This window comes from Mytilus galloprovincialis, chromosome 8 (genome assembly GCF_965363235.1).
Source record: "Mytilus galloprovincialis chromosome 8, xbMytGall1.hap1.1, whole genome shotgun sequence".
Lineage (NCBI taxonomy): Eukaryota > Metazoa > Mollusca > Bivalvia > Mytilida > Mytilidae > Mytilus > Mytilus galloprovincialis.
In genome coordinates, this window is record NC_134845.1 from 92,971,822 (window position 1) to 92,993,474 (window position 21,653).

Here is a 21,653-nt window from a genome sequence, read left to right on the forward strand (position 1 = left end):
GTGTAAACTAATTACCTGAGTTTTAGGTCATAAATAATTTGCTTATTTCAAAAATATTTGACAAAATATAAAGAGTTAATTCCCCTTTTTTATCACCTTTCACAATATACTCCTTAATTTTTTGTTCTTTTTTGTAAAACGATTAACTCTAAAACACATTGAATGCAAATGGATATCAGAATATGAATTTTAATTCTTTTTCCAAATTACAACACTTGAAAAAAAATATTTAAAATTTTTTTTTTTTTCATCTTTACCTTCTTCTTGTCTCCGTATGAGTATCCTTTATAAGGATCACCACCATGAGTTATGGCTGAAGTCGAACGTGCAAGGGCTGTATAGCCAGTCAAGGTCATTAAAAACTTCCATTTGTTGTTATGGCTGAACCAACTGAGCAATGGCTGTATAGCCACTTGGCCAGTCAAGGTCATTAAAAACTTCCATTTGTTGTTATGGCTGAACCAACTGAGTAAGGGCTGTATAGCCACTTGGCCAGTCAAGGTCATTAAAAACTTCCATTTGTTGTTATGGCTGAACCAATTGAGCAAGGGCTGTATAGCCACTTGGCCAGTCAAGGTCATTAAAAACTTTCATTTGTTGTTATGGCTGAACCAACTGAGCAAGGGCTGTATAGCCAGTCAAGGTCATTAAAAACTTCCATTTGTTGTTATGGCTGAACCAACTGAGCAAGGGCTGTATAGCCAGTCAAGGTCATTAAAAACTTCCATTTGTTGTTATGGCTGAACCAACTGAGCAAGGGCTGTATAGCCAGTCAAGGTCATTAAAAACTTCCATTTGTTGTTATGGCTGAACCAACTGAGCAAGGGTTGTATAGACAGTCAAGGTAATTAAAAACTTCCATTTGTTGTTATGGCTGAACCAACTGAGCAAGGGCTGTATAGCCAGTCAAGGTCATTAAAAACTTCCATGTGTTGTTATGGCGTGTAAAGGAGAACATTTGGAGCCTGTATCAGAAAGTTAACCTTTCCTAAACATAATACAATGTAATAAAATAAAACATACAATAAAAATACCAACTCGCACACTCACCTGAGGCCTAAATTAATATTTTGTTTGTTTCCCCAATCCCGAGCAAGGTGTGGGTAGGTAGGTAGGGAAATAATTTTTATTTTATTTTTGACTTGATGGACTGCAGACAGATAAACCAGTGGCCTGACTTGATGGACTGATGGCCGAAATCCGTAATTTTTCTGGTGAACAATTTTCCTAAAAAAAGGAAACCTTAATTTTACTGCTAAACATACTTTTAAAATTTATAATAATTTTTTTAGGAGATGCCTAAAAAAAGGATGAAAGCCCATAGCACAGTAGTTAATAAAAATAAAGAAAGGATGAGAAAAATGAGTCAAAAAAAAAGACGAGAGAAAGAAGAACAGGAAACATTAAAAGTTAGTGTAGACAGTAAGGTTTGTTTTGTTTACAAAAATGAGGGGATGTTATATGTTGATGGTACTACAACTATCAAACAGACACTAAAGAACAAGGTACAACTATCAAACAGACACTAAAGAACAAGGTACAACTATCAAACAGACACTAAAGAACAAGGTACAACTATCAAACAGACACTAAAGAACAAGGTACAACTATCAAACAGACACTAAAGAACAAGGTACAACTATCAAACAGACACTAAAGAACAAGGTACAACTATCAAACAGACACTAAAGTACAAGGTACAACTATCAAACAGACACTAAAGAACAAGGATGGTGTCTTTTATATTCCTATATATTATGGAATGTTTATCGTTTATAAAAATAAAAGACTCTGGTATGATTGCAGATCTATGTTAAATGTATGAAAAATCTAGAGATATTCATTTATCTGTAAAGGAGTAAGTTCGGTAATATTTGGCCCCTATTATAAAGTTCATAGTTACAAGACAATGACTGTTTTAAGTTGCATTAAAGACATGTGACTCACAGAGCAAGTTAAGCAGAACTATTTTTGTCAAAGTTTAATTCTGACACGTTGATTTTTACATCCCAAAAAGGTCAAGATAAGGGATTTTGGTGAGATTTGACAAAATCAACTGGATTCCAACCAAATTAAGGACCACTGGAAACATGGAGCACAGGCGTCGACAAACTTAATATTCAAATAAGACATGTGAAATGTCTTCACAAACATTATTTTAAAAGATCTTTGTTGTCTACGTATGCACTCCATGTTTCCTGTCCAATAATCTATGGAAATTTACCCTTTTTCATTGATTTTTTCATGAAAAATCAGTATCAGTACAACTTGTGACGTCATAATGATACGCAGAAACGTAAAATTTTCAAGAAAATGGCTTATTTCCTATCTAGTCACTGTATTAGCTATAATTTATTGTGATATTGGTCAATATATCTGAATTTGAAATTTACGCTAAAAAAGGGGGCCATTTCAGGACCTTACCAAACATCCTCCTTTGATTGGATAATACATTGTATTTTGAAAAGTGACAACAGGGACGCTGCCCCTTGTTCTTTTCGGGGCTTTTTTAGTTCTGTTATTTATATACTAACAATTTATAACATATTTATCATGTTTATACAGCTGTTCCATAAAAGCAGGCAAAGCAAACTTTTGATCAACTTGCTTGCTATGTTTGTTTGGATGTGTGTTAACAACAGGTGGGTTACTGTTTCAGTCTGTTTACTTTATACAGGAATTCGATTGGACAATAAACTTTATACTGGAATTTGATTGGACAATAAACATTAACTTCATTTCAATGTTCCACATGCAGATGTATGTCAATTTAAATTGTCCAATCAAATCCCAGTATATATGTAATAAACAGACTGAAACTCTGCAAACATCCAAGCAAACATAGCAAGCAAGTCGTTTGTTTTACATGCTTTTATAGAAAAGCTGTAAAAAGCTTAATGATTTGAAACAGAGCAGTGATCTTCTATTATATAATAATTATTCCTGTATTCATGAAAAATATGTCAAACCAGTTTGTCTGACCCATTGCAACATACAAACCAAAACAGGAATATTTAAAAAAAAGTACACATGACTGGAAAAGTACATATATAACAGTTAAAAAAGAAAAAAAGAATTATTGGCGGTGTATATATATGTCATGCATTTTCCTATTTGTTGCAGTTTACAAACTCCTCCACAAGACCAGAGAGTGGTGCTCCAATGAAAAGGAGAAAAGAAACAGAGAAATATAGCATGACTACTTCAGAACCTCCTGAAAAAAAGATGAAATTGGAACAAAAATTAGACAGTGGAAACAAGCAGTACAAAGTGGTAAATGTAATTGTCTGTAACTTTTCATGAACTTTGCATAAATATTGTAGTTTTTGTCAAACTCCAACAGTCGGGGCACTTAGCGAACTCCATAATATTATGGAATTGGCTAAATTTGACTGCTTTATGAAAATCCATAATATTATGAGATTAAATAATATTTCCAGTTATATTATGCGTATCCATAATTTTGAATATTATTGAATTTCATAATTATGCATGAAAAAATTAAATTTGATGTGTCCGGAAAACAATGTTTTGGGTACTGCTAACAAGTTCCGTAATTTATTAATCTTAAAATGCTATTTTTATGATCATCTATTGATTATATTCATCCGACAATCGTCGCCTTTCTCGCGTCATATTTAAAATGCTTTCGTCTTCAATGTCTTTTATCTAGGACAGTATTTTGTACAAGGGAGACAAATCGTGTCGTCTTATAAGCCATATTTTTCTTAAATGTATTATCGTTCCTTAAACAATGAATAAATCGTGTTTTAGAAAATAAATGTAGAAAATAAGTGTGTCAGTTGACCTCGTTTTCAATACATTAGTTTTATCAAGGGGAAATGTTACAAAAAAAATAGTACACATCCTTCAGACGTCTTTATAAATTATAAATGACTATGTACACAATAGGTATAGAAACACATTACTTTCACGTGTTTATATGTCTTGATTTGACGAAATTTAATTAATGGTCAGATCCACAAAAACTCATTACATGCAATTGTTATTGTTTCAAATTCAGTTTATGTTGCAGACCGTTTTAATGTTGCTTATGTGTATTTGTGTATATTGGGTAAGGTGGGTACATTAATTCGAATACACATGCATACAACGTATTTTTTCTGTCACCATCAAATTTGAAATGTTTCTTTTCAAATCCTTTAAAATTAAAATTGTGTCTGTAAAAGAAAAGTCTCTTGTGTTGTCTTAAATGTAAATAAAAATTACATCTTAGAATAAAAATCGAGACATCAAGACAGAATTAAAAAAAAAATCATAATCTATAAACATAGGCAGGTAGAAATTAGATATTCATTTTGATGTATTACCAATACATATTTATTTCGACGTCGGTCTATATTTGATGATAGATACACCTGAGTATTTAAAACAGCACTATGACATGTATGATTGTTATTTTCCTACATAACACGTTGCATATCAAAATTCAGTTATTGTCCATTTGACTTCTATATATCTGCAGAAAAAAATTCTTAAAAAATTAAGATAACATATTGGTTCTTGAGAACCACAAAATTAATTTATATACAAGTATAAAAACAGCAGAAGAAATAAATTGTAAATATTAAACTATTTCAAAGCGAAGCAAGGTCATGTAATACAATATTATTTAGTTCAGCAGTATGATTAATTGGTAAGAAACAGATGACATAATTTACGTTTGATATGAAAATTTATACACATTGCAGAATGAACTCATAATATTAATGCCTAGTTGAAATTATATCACAACATACTAATGGGAGTGCAACCTGTCAAAATAATCTTTTGGAAATAAATATATAAGTACTGTATGAAATGTGGATGATGACTTATGCATGACGACATTTATAATAGACTTTTATTTTTGTTTGTTAATATATAATATTAAAATCGAAAAAAAAAATTCTATTTCTATTTATCCAAATTTATTCGTTGACTTCTTTGCACATTATACTAGTCAAAACACGAAGTTTGTTAGTCAAAATATAATATAGAATAATATAAATAAATATATTAAATATTTATTATATAGAGATTTGAACACTCCAAACAAATATCAATCACTACGTGTTAATCGCAATTCATTGAATGGTAAATCAGTTGATTCAAACAATAAAATATCATACAAAAGCTACGAGAAATGTTGTATAAAGGTTTAAAAATTGTTCTATTATCTCGGCTAATATTCTAAAACTATAACACCTGTATTCCTTAATTTCCGAATTAAGTAGTATTTTTTTATTGAGAGTAATGACTTATTGCTCCGGATTCACAATAATATGTCCGAGTAGGACGTCATGTCTAATTACATAAAATTGAGATCGAAATAGGGAATATATGTAAAAGAGACAACACTCCAGCCAGAGAGCAGACAACAGACTGACACTTTGTGAACTAGCAAGAGTTGAATCCTGGTCAACATTTAAGACTAGTAAAAAGCCGGGTTGATATGGTATTATCGTGATTTGTCGTAAGGAAGCTGTTTTTCTCCAATTTAAGTTTAGACGAGTAAATTCATATAAGATATATGACGTCCCATTGAATTGCTTTAAACTAATACAATAATATATTACATATATGAATGTTACTTCCTATTAAGTTTACAAAAATGTCGCGCTTACAAAATACTAAAACAGTATAACCACTCTCTGTGAAAGATGGGCGACAGATTCCAGAGGGACAGTCAAACTTATAGATCGAAAATAAACTGACAAGGCTATGGCTAAAAAAGAAAAGACAAACATTCAAATAATAGAACCCAATACACAACACAGAAAGGTAAAAACTGAGCAACACGAACCCCAACGAAAACTGTGGATGATATCAGGTGCTCCGGAAGGGTATGCTGATCCTGATCCACATGTGGCACCCGTCGTTTGCTCATGTTATTACAAACCCGGTAAATACTTTAATTCGATATGTCATATACGTGAAAAGGAAATGGGATTTTAGTTATGAAATAAGGAACATATCCGATATCATCTGTAAAACGGTTAATCCATAACTATCATTTATCATCTACAAAATACCACATTTAATAAACAAACTCTATCGACACCATTCAAACTCTCGTCATCTTTGAAAAACTAAAGCTAATGATTGAAGAGTTTTGAAGAAGGCTTATTTTCTTTGGTAAAGTGCTAGTTACATTACACCATAACGAATATTATGGTACACCATAATTTAAGATATATTATAAAAATCAATAATACTATAAGATAGCATAATGTGTGGATTAATATTATGAAATCAAATAATTTTGGAAATGCTTATAATGCATCAAGATATTAAAAAATCGATCATATTAATTGTGATAACGATTTTATTGGAATATGTTTTTGTTTCGGTAGACATGTCCAACATTTGGTGCTTTCATAAGATAAACACTGGCAATGTTTTGAATTTGACATAGGTAACAATTTATTTAAAAATAAACCATTTATCCGCATAGGTAACAATTTATTTAAAAATAAACCATTTATCCGCTATTTCATTTACTTTAAAAAAATCATAACTAAAAAACAGGCAAAGGATACCCAGAGGACATAAAAACCCACAAGTCGAAAATAAACTGACTAAGCCATGGCTAAAAAAGAAAACAAAAAAACACTCTGAAAACAGTAAACATTACAGAAGAATAAAAAAACGTAGACAATTTCATCTAACCTTTACAACATACCCAATTTAATAACCATACTCTATCGATGTACTCTTCGATTCTATTATATAAGTGCATTAATTTTAAAGCAATGTACTGATTCGTTCATTCAAATAAAGCAGTCAATATAAAAGTTTCGACACCATTCAAACTCTGGTTCATGGACATTTTTATAAAACTTAAGCTTATGATCGAAGAGATTTGCAGAAGGCTTATTCTCTTTGGTAAAGTGCTACCCAAAGTATTTTTTCGTGAAAGCAGCATACCATCCGTATATTCATTGGACATCCGTTCTGTCCGGACATCTTTTTTTTTTCATCCGTTAGGCGTCCGTTTGTGCTATCCGGTAAGGTGTGACCGAAGCACGAACGGACGTCTAACGAATGAAAATAAAAGTTGTCCGTTGACAGAATTGTTATCCGTTGGGAGTCCGTTGATGTACTGACCGAATACAGCGGACGTGTAACAGATGCCTTACGGACACATACCGGATATGCAAAGTACGAGAAACGGAAACGTACCGGACAGAACGGATGTCGAACGTACATCCAACGGAAGAGTACCGCATAAAACGCACACCTAACGGAAGCGTACCGGATAAAACGGATGGACAATATATACGGAAAAATAAAAGGCAACAATAATAATACATGTACATCGCATAAATATTCAAAATGTTTAGGTGTAACTGTTTTTGGTTTATTCTTCAAAATACCGCATAAGGTCAGCGTCTGAAATAAGAGCTGCTTGATTGTGAAGAATCGCCCTTACTTTAAGGTTGATTATGAATAATAAGAATTCATGAACCTTAAGAAATCTGACATACCAATAATTGGCATTTCTGACGAAAATTTCGATTGGCATATATCCGTTTCAGATCCGTTGATCATCCGTTTTATCCGTTATACGTCCGGTAGAAGTCCGATCTCATTCGTTCAACATCCGTTTTATCCGTTATACGTCCGGTAGAAGTCCGTTGGTGAGTTTATCATCCAGACCACCAACAGATGTATAACGGACACGTAACGTATACAAAATGGAAACGAAACGGACGAGTACCGTACAAAAGGGACGCCTAACGGACGTTCAACGGACATTTTATCCGTTGGACGTCCGTTCAACGTTTTGAATATGCTAAAAATTTTCGACCGGACAGAACGGACGTCGACGGATAAAACGTACGCTTAACGGACATGCAACGGATATGGACGGACGTCTTACGAATAAGAACGGACGTCTAACAGACATGAACGGATGGAAAAAAGGTTTTCCGTTAGGCGTGCGTTCGAGATATCCGGTAAGATGTGACCGAGGCTTTTCTTGACTCCTTATTTGCAACACACTATAAAACACGATTTTACATTTCTAGCGATAGACTTTACATCTACAGCGCTTGAATTTACATCTTCAGTGCTACACTTTATACGGATTTGGCTATACTTTTTGGACCTTTTGTATTATAGCTCTTCATCTTTTTTTTATAAGCTTTGGATTTCAAATATTTTGGCCACGAGCATCACTGAAGAGACATGTATTGTCGAATTGCGCATCTGGTGCAAGAAAATTGATACCGTTAATTTTATTACTACCACTGGGTCGATGCCTCTGGTGATGGACTATTAGTCCCCGAGGGTATCACTAGCCCAATAGCCAGTACTTCGGTACTGGCATGAAAATACGGATTTTTTATGTGTTATTAAAATTTGCTATTACAAAATGATAGAAATTGTTATAAATTAAGGAATGTATCTCCCTCATGCAAAGCTCTGATTCCTTTCACAGATTTGGCTATAATTTTTGGACCTTTTTGGGTTATAGCTCTTCATCTTTTTTATAAGCTTTGGATTTCAAATATTTTGGCCACGAGCATTACTGAAGAGACATGTATTGTCGAAATGCGCATCTGGTGCAAGAAAATTGATACCGTTAATTTTATTATATCTTCAGCGCTTAACTTTACATTTCCAGCGCTTGACTTTACATCTCAAGCGCTAGACTTTATATCTCCAGCGCTTGACTTTACATCTAGATCTCCAGCGCATAACTTTACATCTCCAGCGCTTGATTTTACATCTTCAGCGCCAGACTTTACATCTTGAGCGCTAGACTTTGCATATCTCTAGCGCTAGATATTACACATCTCCAGCGCTAGACTTTACATCCCCAACGCTAGACTTTACATCTACAGCGCTTGACTTTACATATCCAGCTCTAGACTTTAGATCTCCAGCGCTGGACTTTACATCTCCAGCGCTGGAGTCTACATTTCCAGCGCTTGACTTTACATCTCCAGCGCTATACTTTATATCTCCAGCGCTTGACTTTACATCTAGATCTCCAGCGCTTAACTTTACATCTCAAGCGTTGATAGTACATCTTCAGCGCTAGACTTTACATCTCCAACGCTTGGTTTTACATCTGCAGCGCTTGACTTTACATCTCCAGCGCTAGACTTTGCATATCTCCAGCGCTAGATTTTACACATCTCCAGTGCTAGACTTTACATCCCCAGCGCTAGACTTTACATCTTCAGCGCTTGACTTTACATATTCAGCGCTAGACTTTAGATCTCCAGCGCTGGACTTTACATCTCCAGCGCTAGACATTACATCTTCAGCGGTGAACTTTACATATCCAGCGCTAGACTTTACATCTCTATCGCTAGACTCTATATCTCCAGCGCTAGACTTTACACATCATCAGCGCAGGACTTTAAAAGACACTTTATAATCCGTGTGAGACCAACAGGGCTTCGTACTTTAGAGCCTCTAGTTATTTATTATAAAGAAATCGCATGTACATGTATAGGCGCACCTGTATTCTGGTTGATATTCGCATGTGTTACGGAGAATATATCTCCCAATTGAAACTATATTCCGCGCTTGTATGACAGTTATGAATATTTTTATATTTTTCTCATAGTATTTGTTATATGATATATTTTATAACAATTGCATTAGGATTTTTTGTAATTTCACATTTAAATTTGCAAAAGTATCATCTCCTCTAAAGCAGTGACATCGAATGTTTTCTTATAACTATTTTTTTTTTTTATCCAATATTTACAACATTTATTATAATTTCACAACATTGTTTTCGCTGTAATAAAGGCGAACTGTTTACGTCTGCAACATTAGACAGAAAATTTCACACTAAGTTAACCTGATTCCCAGAGATGATAAAAACAATGTAATTAAATATCCACCAGCTGCATTTGCAGACGACTATTATTTGAACTCTTAATGACTAGACTGACCTACTGAAGGTGTCATAACATTTAGGAATCCCGTAAAGATTAACGTTCAACTTTCTACACTGTAATAGACTATTTAAAAAATACTGTTATTTTTAAAAGAAATTGTAACTTTGTTTCAACATAATTCATATTGTACTGAAAAAATAACGATTAGATTAATTTAACTTGCAAAATTATAAGTAAAACTATAAAAACGAGTTCTACTCTACCTAAATTCAATCATACTCCTTAAAACTATTTAAAACTATTAACTATTGTTTTTCAATAATTTAAAACTATTTAAGTTAAGATATCTAATCGGGTCCTACTAAAAAGCGTCGGGAGCGCCCGGATGAAGAAAAAGCGCCCGTGGAAAAAAAATTAGCGCCCGGAGAAAATATATAGAGATGAATGTTTCAATTTTAACAATAATATATGAATACTATTTCGAAAAGCTAATAATGGATCACAGTTTATGCTGAAGATTTATAAATCGTTAAACACCGACAGATACGTTTCTCAAATTTCCCAGATAAATATTAATTTTATAAAATTAAAAGAGTTGCACATTATTTAAGAACGGTAAAAGTAATTGAACAAGTGTTCACCATGCAGTTGCGAATATTAGACCTCGGGAACTGAAATTTTTTAAACTAACTAAATATACGTTTTGATCGAGGACAATATCGTTCATGATTCTTCTATATACTTATATTTACCAACTTATATACAATTTTTAAATCTAAAATGTAAAAGTGCAACAACACTATCTAAACACTTTAGATTTAGCATCGTTAATATCCCCATTTATACGGGTGAAACACGCAATGTTTTTTTTTCATTCAGGAAATCACTTATTCTCCCGGGCCTTTTTTTCTTCCTCGGGCGCTTTTTCTTTTCTCGGGCGCTCTCGGGCGTTCCCAAGCGCTTTTTAGTAGGACAGATCTTATCGTATTATTTATTTATCGTAGGACATGTAGAAAAAAATCCGTCCTTTCGGATAAGTAGTTTTATACATATCACCCCAAGGTTATCCTAGTAACGTGTCGAGTAACGAGTAGCAGCATGAAAACAAATAAATGGTGGTGTCAAACTGTCAAATCCAATGTATCTGTGTTTTCCCCCCAAAATGTTTTTATACGGAACACTCAGGGGAGGACAAGATAACTTCTTTAACACCGAAAAATATATTAGAAAAAAAAAAAGAATAAATGATATGTTTTAGAAATTGTAATCACAATGACTGACATGCTTGAAATCCTAAATTGGATGCGCAGTTGCTTATTATTTTCTTTTCTTCAATTTTACCCCACCCCCCTTTTTTTTAAGAAATGAATATATTTCATAGATTAGACTACATCTATTTTTTGGGGGTAAAATATGGTTCTTTAACTCCCAACATTGGTAGAGCCTTCAAACACCAAACCCTGGATCAGTGCATTTAGTCTGTTATGATTATGGCAGAAGACATGCAGAGAAATGACTAATGACCAGTGCATTATAGGATTTACATTTTTCCTTTTGGTCAATCATCTTGCAGGGTCCAAACGAGTTCACCTGTATGTGTGCCATTTGTTTTCTTAATTTCTTTATCAGCTATTGACTTGGTATCTTCTTATCAAATAATGTGTGTGAAATTTAAATCTCATTTAGATATACATTTTAGTTTCTTACCCTTTTTACTTAAAAAAAAAGCCATTTGCCAATGTAATAAAAAGAATAACGAATCAAAGAATTCAAATAGGCTGCGCGCATTAGCAAATTCATGTGTTGTTCGGTCACTCGTTGAATATTTTTCTTTTTGGATTCTTCGATAATTTATTCTATAAATCTCATTTTAATTTCAATTGTACGTACACGTACTTATGTATATATGTTTGTTAACTGGAAAATATTTCTCGGTCTTAAAATCAATTATACGTCGTATACTTTTCTATGTTAAACTTATATAGTTAGGCACTTTTGTTGTATGTTTATATCATTCGGTTTTTTTAGACATTTATTTCTTCCATTAGTTCACTGTTGTAGCCTAAACATATATTCAAAAGGCTAAGTCTAAGAAATCAAGTTGAACCCCATCATGAGTTGAAACATCAATATATATAGTCTTAGGTCTCTACTTTTTATATTTTGTTGTAAGAGATGTATAAATACTCTGTCACGTCCGGTCTATGTTTTAGTTAGTTTTTTTTTCTGTTTGTATCGATCTGATGAGAAAAGCCATTTTCAACTGGCTTCTATAGTTTGTTCATATGTTAGAAGGGTGAGCGCTCACAAACATGTTTAAACCCGCCACATTATGTATGCGCCTGTCTTTTGTATAGAACCTGCAATTTAGTGGTTGTAATGGTTCATGTCATTATTTTTTGTTTTTCCCAATTGATTTGTGAATTATGCCGTTATTTTTCTCAATTTATTTGTTTCACTTTTTATTTATGTCTTGGCCTTTCATAATCGACTTTAAGGTATCGGCTTTTGTCATTGTTGAAAGTCGTACCGTTACCTCTTATTGCTAACATCTACTAAATATGAACTTTGGTGGAAAGTTGTCTCATTGGCAATCATACAACATCGCCTTATATTTATAATCTTAGGAAAGGTATAGGAAATAGTAAGGAAATTGGAAATATATATGCACGCCATTTAATAAAATTCATGCTAGTGCTTTATTACAGAAAATAACATGCAAGACATTAAACGTTTGAAGTTGTAAATTGTGTTAAAGCTTGCGGAAGAATATCTCAAAAACGTTTTACGACACTCCCGATAAGGACCGGTAACTCTGTATTTTTTTGCGGGAAAATATGAATGGCTTCTCATATCTAATCTTTCAGGAAAATCGATTTCTTACAAAAGAGTGTCCACCATGCACTTACACTGCACTATTAAAAGCATAGTAGAATATATTGATATACAAATGGATGAAATTTAAAAAAAGAAGATGTGCATGGTATGATTGCCAATGAGACAACTATCCACAAAAGACCAAAATGACACAAACATTAACAACTATAGGTCACCGTAAGGCCTTCAACAATGAGCAAAGCCCATACCGCGTAGTCAGCTATAAAAGGCCCCGATAAGACAATGTAAAACAATTCAAACGAGAAAACTAACGGCCTTATTTATGTTTAAAAAATGAACGAAAAACAAATTTGTAACACTTGAACAAACGACAACCACTGAATTACAGGCTCCTGACTTGGGACAATAATGTGGAAATTATATATACAGCCCTTGGATGGTGTTAACTTTCCAAAAAATTGTATAGTGTACTGGTGTAATGGTGTAATGGTGTAAGGTGTATGGTGCTGTGGTGTAAGGTGTATGGTGCTGTGGTGTATGGTGCTGTGGTGTATGGTGTAAGGAGAATGGTGTAATGGTGTTTGAGGAATGGTGTGATTGTGTAACTAGCGATCGGGAATGGTGTGAATGATGGTGTACGACATCTCATTGGTTGAAACGAATTTCTTTTTATTTTATTTTTTCGAGTTGTAAACATACTCAATAATAATAATCTTAATATTTGAAATATAATTGCATTATGGGTAATTTCGGATCGTGTAGATAGAATGGGGAATGGTGCATGGTGTAACGTGTAAGGTGTATGGTGCAAAGGTGTAACGTGTATGGTGTAATGGTACAAGATGTATGGTGTAATGCTGTAAGGTGTATGGTGTAATGGTGTATGGTGTTAGTGGGAAGTTTACACCATCCAAGGACTGTACATGTAACTGTTATATTAATAATAAAATAACAACAAACCAGTACATACTCTGTGACGTTTATTATAATATGAGGCAGGCATTACCTGTAAATGGGGACGAAGTCTGTATGAATTATTATTTTGTAACTTAAATATTTGTTCAAAAAAAAAGAAACGGAAATACCGTAACGTTTCCGATTTAGGTTCTGTTGTTAGGGATTTTAGTTATGACGTTATTTAAATTATGACGTCATATACAATGTAAACAAAGAAACGCTATCATCAGGTAACGTTTTTTCATATCAAGGAATTATGTAAAATGAAATTGGTATTGCGCGTTCCTTCCTATTTAATACCATTGATTGCCTTCGGCTGTTGTTTGCTCTGTGGTCGGGTGGTTGTCGCTTTGACATATTCACCATTTCCTTTCTCAATTTTATTAGACTGATAAATATATATTTTACTCAAAGTTTCATACAAACGAGACCGGAAAAAGGAAGTACATTGTACATTTCTGCGCCGGTCCGGGATTTCAAAACACGACAAAAAAAATTTGAACGATTTTGAGTTCATTAGTATACAATGAAAAATTCGGGAAATTTTCCCGAATTTTTTTTTTTATTGAATTTTCTACTGTTATTGGGGACTTCGTCCCCATATTAGTATAATAGTCCCAAGTAAACTGATTTGTATCTCAACAATATCATAATTATTACGGTGCGGTTGAATTTCCTGTAATTTATTCATCATCCACGCAAGAACTTGTCTCAGAAAAAAAATACTCTGTACATTAAACTCAGTTTCAGGTATAGCAAATGTACAGAGGTGTGATCTTTTTCTGTGACATCTGCTTTTGACCATCCACAAGAACTTGAGTCATCCGATGTTTAGTACTTCAGTACTTTGATTAAGTTGGAAGTTTTCAGTTCAAAATCGATTCATGAATTTTTTTGGTGAAAATAAGATTTTTGAAATATCAATTATTGCAACAACAGAAATCGCGTATTTGTCTTCAATAGTTTTAATAAGAACATAACACTTTGTAAATATAGGACCAATTGGCCTATTATTTTCCTTATTACAGTGTATTCAATTTAATGATATACATTGCCTTGTATTGTTTCTTGTGTTCGTCTGGAACCATTCATGAACTATTTGCCACTGGAGTCCAATCAAATCGTTTCCTTTGTTGACTAGTATATATATAAATCGATTGAAGCTTGTTTATATCAAGTGACTAATTACAGACCTTCTAAAATTCAAACTGACCATTATTCCGTGCGTTCATCGTGTATCGTGCGTGTTGCGTGCGTGCATCGTGCGTGTATCGTGCGTGTACCAATCGTGCGTTCATCATTCATCGTTCCGTGTATTTTCCGTGTAACGTGCGTGCATCGTGTATTCTTAATCGTGTATCGTGCGTGTATCGTGCGTGTAACGTGCGCTCATCAATCATTCATTCTTAACCGTGTATCGTGCGTGTATCGTGCGTTCATCAATCATTCATTCTTAACCGTGTATTGTGCGTTCATCAATCGTGTATAATTGTGTATATCAGGTAACGTGCATTTGTCAAACGTTCGTCTCTCATTGTGTAACGTTTATACATTGCGGTTTTTATATGATAATCGGTTATAGAGCTCACCAAAGCTTATATTTTTTCTCACTGTTAAAGTATATATATGTTCCGACTTTAAATAAAATTTACAGTCATACTTACTTTCTTGTGAACACTTAATTAACTTCATCGTACATAACTTTCATAATTCAATTCAATTCAAATCAAATCTGTATGACTTTTTGTGTAAATATTTTATCATCTGTAAATATTTCGTTGTTATTCAGTGAATCTTGGCTGGGACTGACACATTTTGATATAATGATACATGTTGTACGTAAAAACAATAACATGATATTGACATTTCTACGACAGAAGAGTTAAAATTGGAATTTCTATTCAACTGAGCGAAATATACTTTTGTCCAATTGTTATTTGTTAAAAATATTCTGTCAATTAAAAAATAAAATAAAAACAAAAGTGCTTTTGCCAAATTTAGATGTGGGGTAGCTCCACTAAAAAAATAGAAACTGGAAAGTATGAAAGAAAAGAAGTCCACGAGATGACATGTGTTGTAGCTCTACTATTGAAGATGAACTTCATGTCATTCTAAAATGCCCATTATATGTAGTTTTAAGACAAATATATTACATTTTAATGAACATTTTAACCTTTAATTACCAGATAGCGAAAATTTTATATTTTTGTTTAATAACGGCAATGTTACTGCTATAGTCGCCAAAAACACCAACAATATTTTATTGAAAAGAAACTATACAAAATAAAATCCTTGGTTTAACTAGGCTAGACAATAATTTTTCGCTTATTTGGCAAATTCATTTGCTTCTTAAATATTTTCAAATATTTAAGTTTTGGTAAATACCATTATAAATATCATTTTTGTCTAAGTTTTTGATGGTCACATGCACGTAATGTTATTCCATTGAGAAAATACAATATACAAGATTGTTTGGTAAATGTGGATTGCGGATTAAAATGTTAAATGTCAAACTTGAATTAACAAATTAAACTGAGGCGAATTAACACGAATATGTATATTCTCATCAACAGTGTTTGAATTCTCTGTTCTGAATTTCATTTAAACTAAGCTAAATATGTTTTGTGGAAAATTGAATAAATATAAACATTATATGTATTTAAAGGCATTATTTTAATTAAACAAATATAAGATCAGGCAAATATATCATGTATTTTGCTTAAAATTATAATGCTTAAATTTCAAATTTTACAGAAAAATAATCATAAATATGACGGACGAACGCCGAACAATTGTATACCATAATACGTCCCGTCAAAATGTTGACGGGCGTATTAAAAAAGCGAAGTGTGCCCGCCTGTCAGAAGGAAATCTGAGTTGTATGTTTTTGTCGAGTCTTCGACTTTAGTCGAAAAAGCGAGACTTAGCGATCCTACATTCCGTCGGCGTCGGCGACGTCTACAAATATTCACTCTGTGGTTAAAGTTTTTGAAATCTTAATAACCGTTTCTTAAACTATACTGAATTTCTAACATAACTTGGAAAGAAGCTTGTTTATGATCATAAGTAAGTATCAAGAAGTTTTTAAACATTTATTAGATTCATAAACTGTCCTGGATTTTTACCAATAGTTATCAAAAGTACAACTTGGACAGAAGCTTCTTTCAATAGGCGAGACACTGGGTTCCGCGGAACCCTTACGATTTTTTTAATAAATTGTCTGTTTAACATATTGTATGAGATAATTTATGAAATAATGACTGTGGTATGTTAAGTACTCAATGTTGAAGGCCGTGTGGTGAATTATGGTGAAAACTTCTGTGTCATTTTATTTCGTGCGATGAGTCTCATCCCCAATCATACCACATCTTTTTCTTGTTTTCAAAACTTCAACACGCACTTTCAAAAACTTTAAGAACGATTGTACGAATATGTATTGAAACCTCGTAACCAGCTTCAACTTGTTCATTTGTGGACAAGTATCATTTGCGAATCTATAAAACACGTATTCGAAATGCTGATTAGCTGGAAACCACAAAGTACACAAAATTTGTGAAAACGCTCCACGAACAAGTCAAGCGGACGACGGACGACGACGAAGTGATACCAATATACGAACGCAAAATTTGTATGCGGTCTTTAAAAAACCGACATTAGATATATTGTTCTGTTGACAAATTTATTATTTACATGAAATATTTACAAAATACACTTGAGAAAATACTTCTTCGTTCTGAATTTTTTTTTCCAGCAACTATTGATTTATTAGTATCCAACTTTACCGATCTTGTCGATTAAACACAACAGATAGGAGGATTCCTGTGTAATCAGTTATGGGTCATTTTCAAAAAATGTCGAATTTTGAAATTGAAAAAATTATTAAAAGTTACTTATTCAAACAACCCTCTACATAAGATAATCAAAACAAACAGTACTTTAAGAACAACATATTAAAAGATGCAATCTTAATGATGTCATACAAAAATATGTTGAAACATTTTTTGATCGGTGGTACATTATTTTGTCTATCCTGTTACCATTTTCAAAAGAAATTTTGGGTTATTAAGAAAAGGTTTAGATAAAATGTTAAGCTTGTTTTACGTAGACAATTAGATGGTTTTAAAGAGAATAAACTTCTATATATATTCATTCTGTAATATAATAGATTATTTGCCAATTTAACAGGTTGTACTGAAAAATGCCTCTAAAAATTGGTTTTCAAAGGTTGTAAAAATTACCACCAGTAATGCAAGTCTAAGATAGCAATTTATATTGTTCGGCATTTTTTCACCCTTTCAAATAAACCCAACATCAAGTAAATCCCTCATAAGTTAGTTTACTTTTCTCTATATTTCATTGGTAACAGGAACGTACGTTTCTGATATATTACTATATAAAAGTCTATCCTGTTACCTTTTTGTCTATCCTGTTACCGATATCAGTATTGCACCTGCGAATGCTTAATTGGGAAGATTAATACGTTATAACCTTAAGATGACTTCAAACAACGAAATATTTCATTCGTTTTGCACCTATATTTTAAGATAAAAAAAATAACGACGTTTTTGTCTACAATTGTCTATCCTGTTACTGTAACCATAGCAACAATAGTAACAGGATAGACATAACAGGATAGACAAATTTCTTCGTTTTTGATTGCTGTTGTGAAATAACTACTCCCTTTGGTGGAGTGATTACGTTTTTCTATTGTGAATTTGGTTTCCAACACGTTATTGCACTTTTTACAAGTATACTGTTGGTGTATTTAATCAAAATTGGTGGTAACAGCATAGACATGAAAAAAAGTACGCTATATTTTTTTTCACTATATGTCTTGAAATTTCTTTTCTCTACACTGTCGTTCAAGAAACGAGGCGTTTTAAATGTAAAGATTACTTTGCTATTTTGAGATCAACACTGACTGATTCAATATTCATAGGGAGAATAATTTCACGGCTGATTTAAGTAGCGGTAACAGGAAAGACATGAACCTCCTGTACGCAGATTCAATTTAGTTTGTAGATAATATGTTACATACAATGATATAGAAGCTACGATTTTTCGTTAGAGTAATATTAAACGTTCTTAAAAAGTCCCTTTTGCAGATATCAAGGCGATCGGAAAATCGCAAAAAAATCATTTGAAATGTGTTTTTCTGACACTGTACGCAGACAAATACCCCCAAAATGGGTCTTAAATGCAGTTTAATCTTATCAAAATAGATGTAAGGTGTGTTTATTATTAATGTTCTGAATCACAAATCCGACAAGCTTTCATTTAAACCATTACAACTGAAATTTCCATTAGAAATAAAAAAGTTAGCATGGGTGTACTGAAAATTCGACATTTTTTGAAAAGGACCCTTATGTAATTTGACACGTGTACGGTTCATTGATTTTCGGCTTATCAAAGAAAAACAGGCACGTGTCTTAATAATGTTGAATATCTTGTTTATTTATTATTATTTTTCTATAAAATTTGAAAATTATGCATTAATTAATAAATATCGATATATATACCATAATATGAAAAGAAATTACATGTAACAGCATCCCATCTAGTCTTTAGTGGCATGTTATACGTTCTTAGTGCACTAAGGATTCCTTAGCAGTGTTTAGACCCAACCGTGTTTTCTTTTTACCATTGGTTGTTTTTAATTCTGTTACTGAGGACATTTTTTGTCCTTTGTGAATCCATATGACAAAGACTCTGTTAAGGATAAATTTTGTCTCATAGAACAATTGGTAGTTTTATCCATTTTTTGTTCATTTTTATCGGATATAAAAGATTGAAAAATACAAACAATTAATTTACTATAGTGTTATTGTCTATGGATGTTATAGTTTAAGTTGCTGCGTACTAATTGAGAGATCGTCCTATTTGATGTATTGCATGTGGAAATCATTCTTCCTTCTACATGTATCTTTACTTAATTTGTTCTTCTAATGAGATCCTCATTTACCATTATATAATCATAAGAATAGTTTGTGGACCCGTATGTATTTAGGAAATGATACTCAATCGTACGTAAAAACAAATCTTTCGTATATTTCCCGTTTCACAGTTCTACATGTATATTGAATTTTACTCACAACTTAGTAAGTTGATACCAGCGCGGGGTACATGTATGCTTAAACCTCTTATTCTATATGTCAGGTAACTTTCTTGTGTTTATATTCATATGCTGGATTGCTGTCTGATTGACGAATACCCGTCATTTTACATATTTTAAATTTGTTTTTTAGGGATGCACCCAGTTGCACCTTTTCATTTAAGATATATTTCGGTGATGTAACCTCGAAAGATCCGTTTAGAGATTTTCTGAAAATACAATGGTTTTTGCCTTATTCGAAACTAAAACATTAGCAAATATAACTAGTGGCCTTCGGCTGTCAACTGTTCTTTTCGGGTTGTTGTCTCTTTGACATATTCCCGATTTTAAAATAATTTAAAAATATGATCAAGGATTTGTATAGTAACTATACAAATCCTTGATATGATTAACAATTGTCAGTTCAAAATACATTTAACAAGTCAGTGCGTTGATAAAGGTTATATTCTTCTGAATTTACTATATCCGTTATTATTACGTAATATATATTATATAAGTCCTGTGTCCAGGTGGAAATAACGGACCCGTAATAACAATATGTGATTTGCATGTCAGGTGAAAGTGACAACGGGTGGGTATGTATACTAAAATGTTTATCGTCTTCCATTATACATGAGGGTGTGAATGGGGGTTTATAGAAGGAAATTATAGACAAAAAAAATAAAGAATACAGAAAATAATCAGACAAATATATAGAAAAAGAAAATGGTGAGGTACTAGAAATGAATATATGGAATAAAGAATGATCGGCAAAAGGTAAAACGAATTATAGAACAAATAATGAATCCCCATTCAGACCCTCATGATCTAACATTTAAAGCTTTAGGAAAATTATGGGCATGCGATACAGTTTTAGACCGACAGTGATTTTTTTTTACAAATCAATTTGTACATGTGTATATGTGCTAAAAATTATATCTTCATGTGCTAAATTTAAAAGACAAATGGGTTTGAATTATTCGACATTTACCTAATATTTCGGTTTCTTGGACCTTTCTGTCCTTTTAGCAGACACCCTTAACAATTTATGTTTCAAAATATAAAGATATGCAGATTTAGGTAAAGAGATAAGGAATATCTTCGTTACAAAATTGGGTTCTTACTACATTTGTGTAACAATTCTTTGTTAGTAATTGATTTTTGTTAAAAGAAATTGATTTAAGAAAAAACGGTATTTTTGTTGTATATTTATCTAGTTAAAAAAAGTCGTTAATTTCTTCATAATAGTTAAAACAAAAATCTCCGTACGGTATCAAGCCACATGTTATTTCTAAAAAAAAAAAAGGACATATGCTCTTTAGATTGAAGTAAACAATTAATTTCCCCATTGGCGAAAATGGTAGCCTTTTTCGAGATACAGACTTTAGAAAGTTAGATTTTTTTAACGAAACCTTGCTAGAATCAAAGAAAAGTTATTAGGACAGTATTTTTTGGTTCCAAAAATATAGGTTCGCGTTGCTTTTCTTAGCGTATTTAGTACTTATCTCCCATGCCTATCAATTTTGCCCATAAAAATACGTATCTTGTCCTAGCGTTGAAAAGTCATCTCAGTGCCTTTAGGGCTACGGAATAATTTTTATTTTGCCTTTTGTATAAAGCAGAGTGCACGAAGTCTCCAAAAATAAAAAAAATAACGGGTACACATATCGACCAATCAGGATTAGCCATACTCTTAATTCTGAATACCATGCATCTTTTCCCGATAATTCACAGTTTGACGTCGCGCAAAATAACATTTACGACATCAATTTTAAATGTGTCGATAAAAAGAACGAATTCTTTAATAATTCAGTAAGTAAATTTCTGTCAAAAATCATTATATAGGAAACTATTATTCAGGTCATATAATATCTGATAAGACTGATAATAAAATAATAATT

The 21,653-nt window shown here is 32.5% G+C and overlaps 1 protein-coding gene across 2 annotated transcripts in view; it reads left to right on the forward strand.

The window, feature by feature from the left end:
• Nucleotides 1–21,653, forward strand: part of LOC143042846 (uncharacterized) — a 254,720-nt gene that overhangs the window by 1,264 nt on the left and 231,803 nt on the right. Inside the window, exons 2-3 of one of the 2 annotated variants that reach the window (XM_076215322.1) lie at nucleotides 1,293–1,427; nucleotides 3,124–3,273. In XM_076215322.1, the coding sequence (XP_076071437.1) occupies nucleotides 1,293–1,427; nucleotides 3,124–3,273 (285 nt within the window). Of the gene's footprint in view, nucleotides 1–1,292; nucleotides 1,428–3,123; nucleotides 3,286–21,653 lie in introns of both variants that reach the window. The other variant, XM_076215325.1, reaches the window with a different exon arrangement.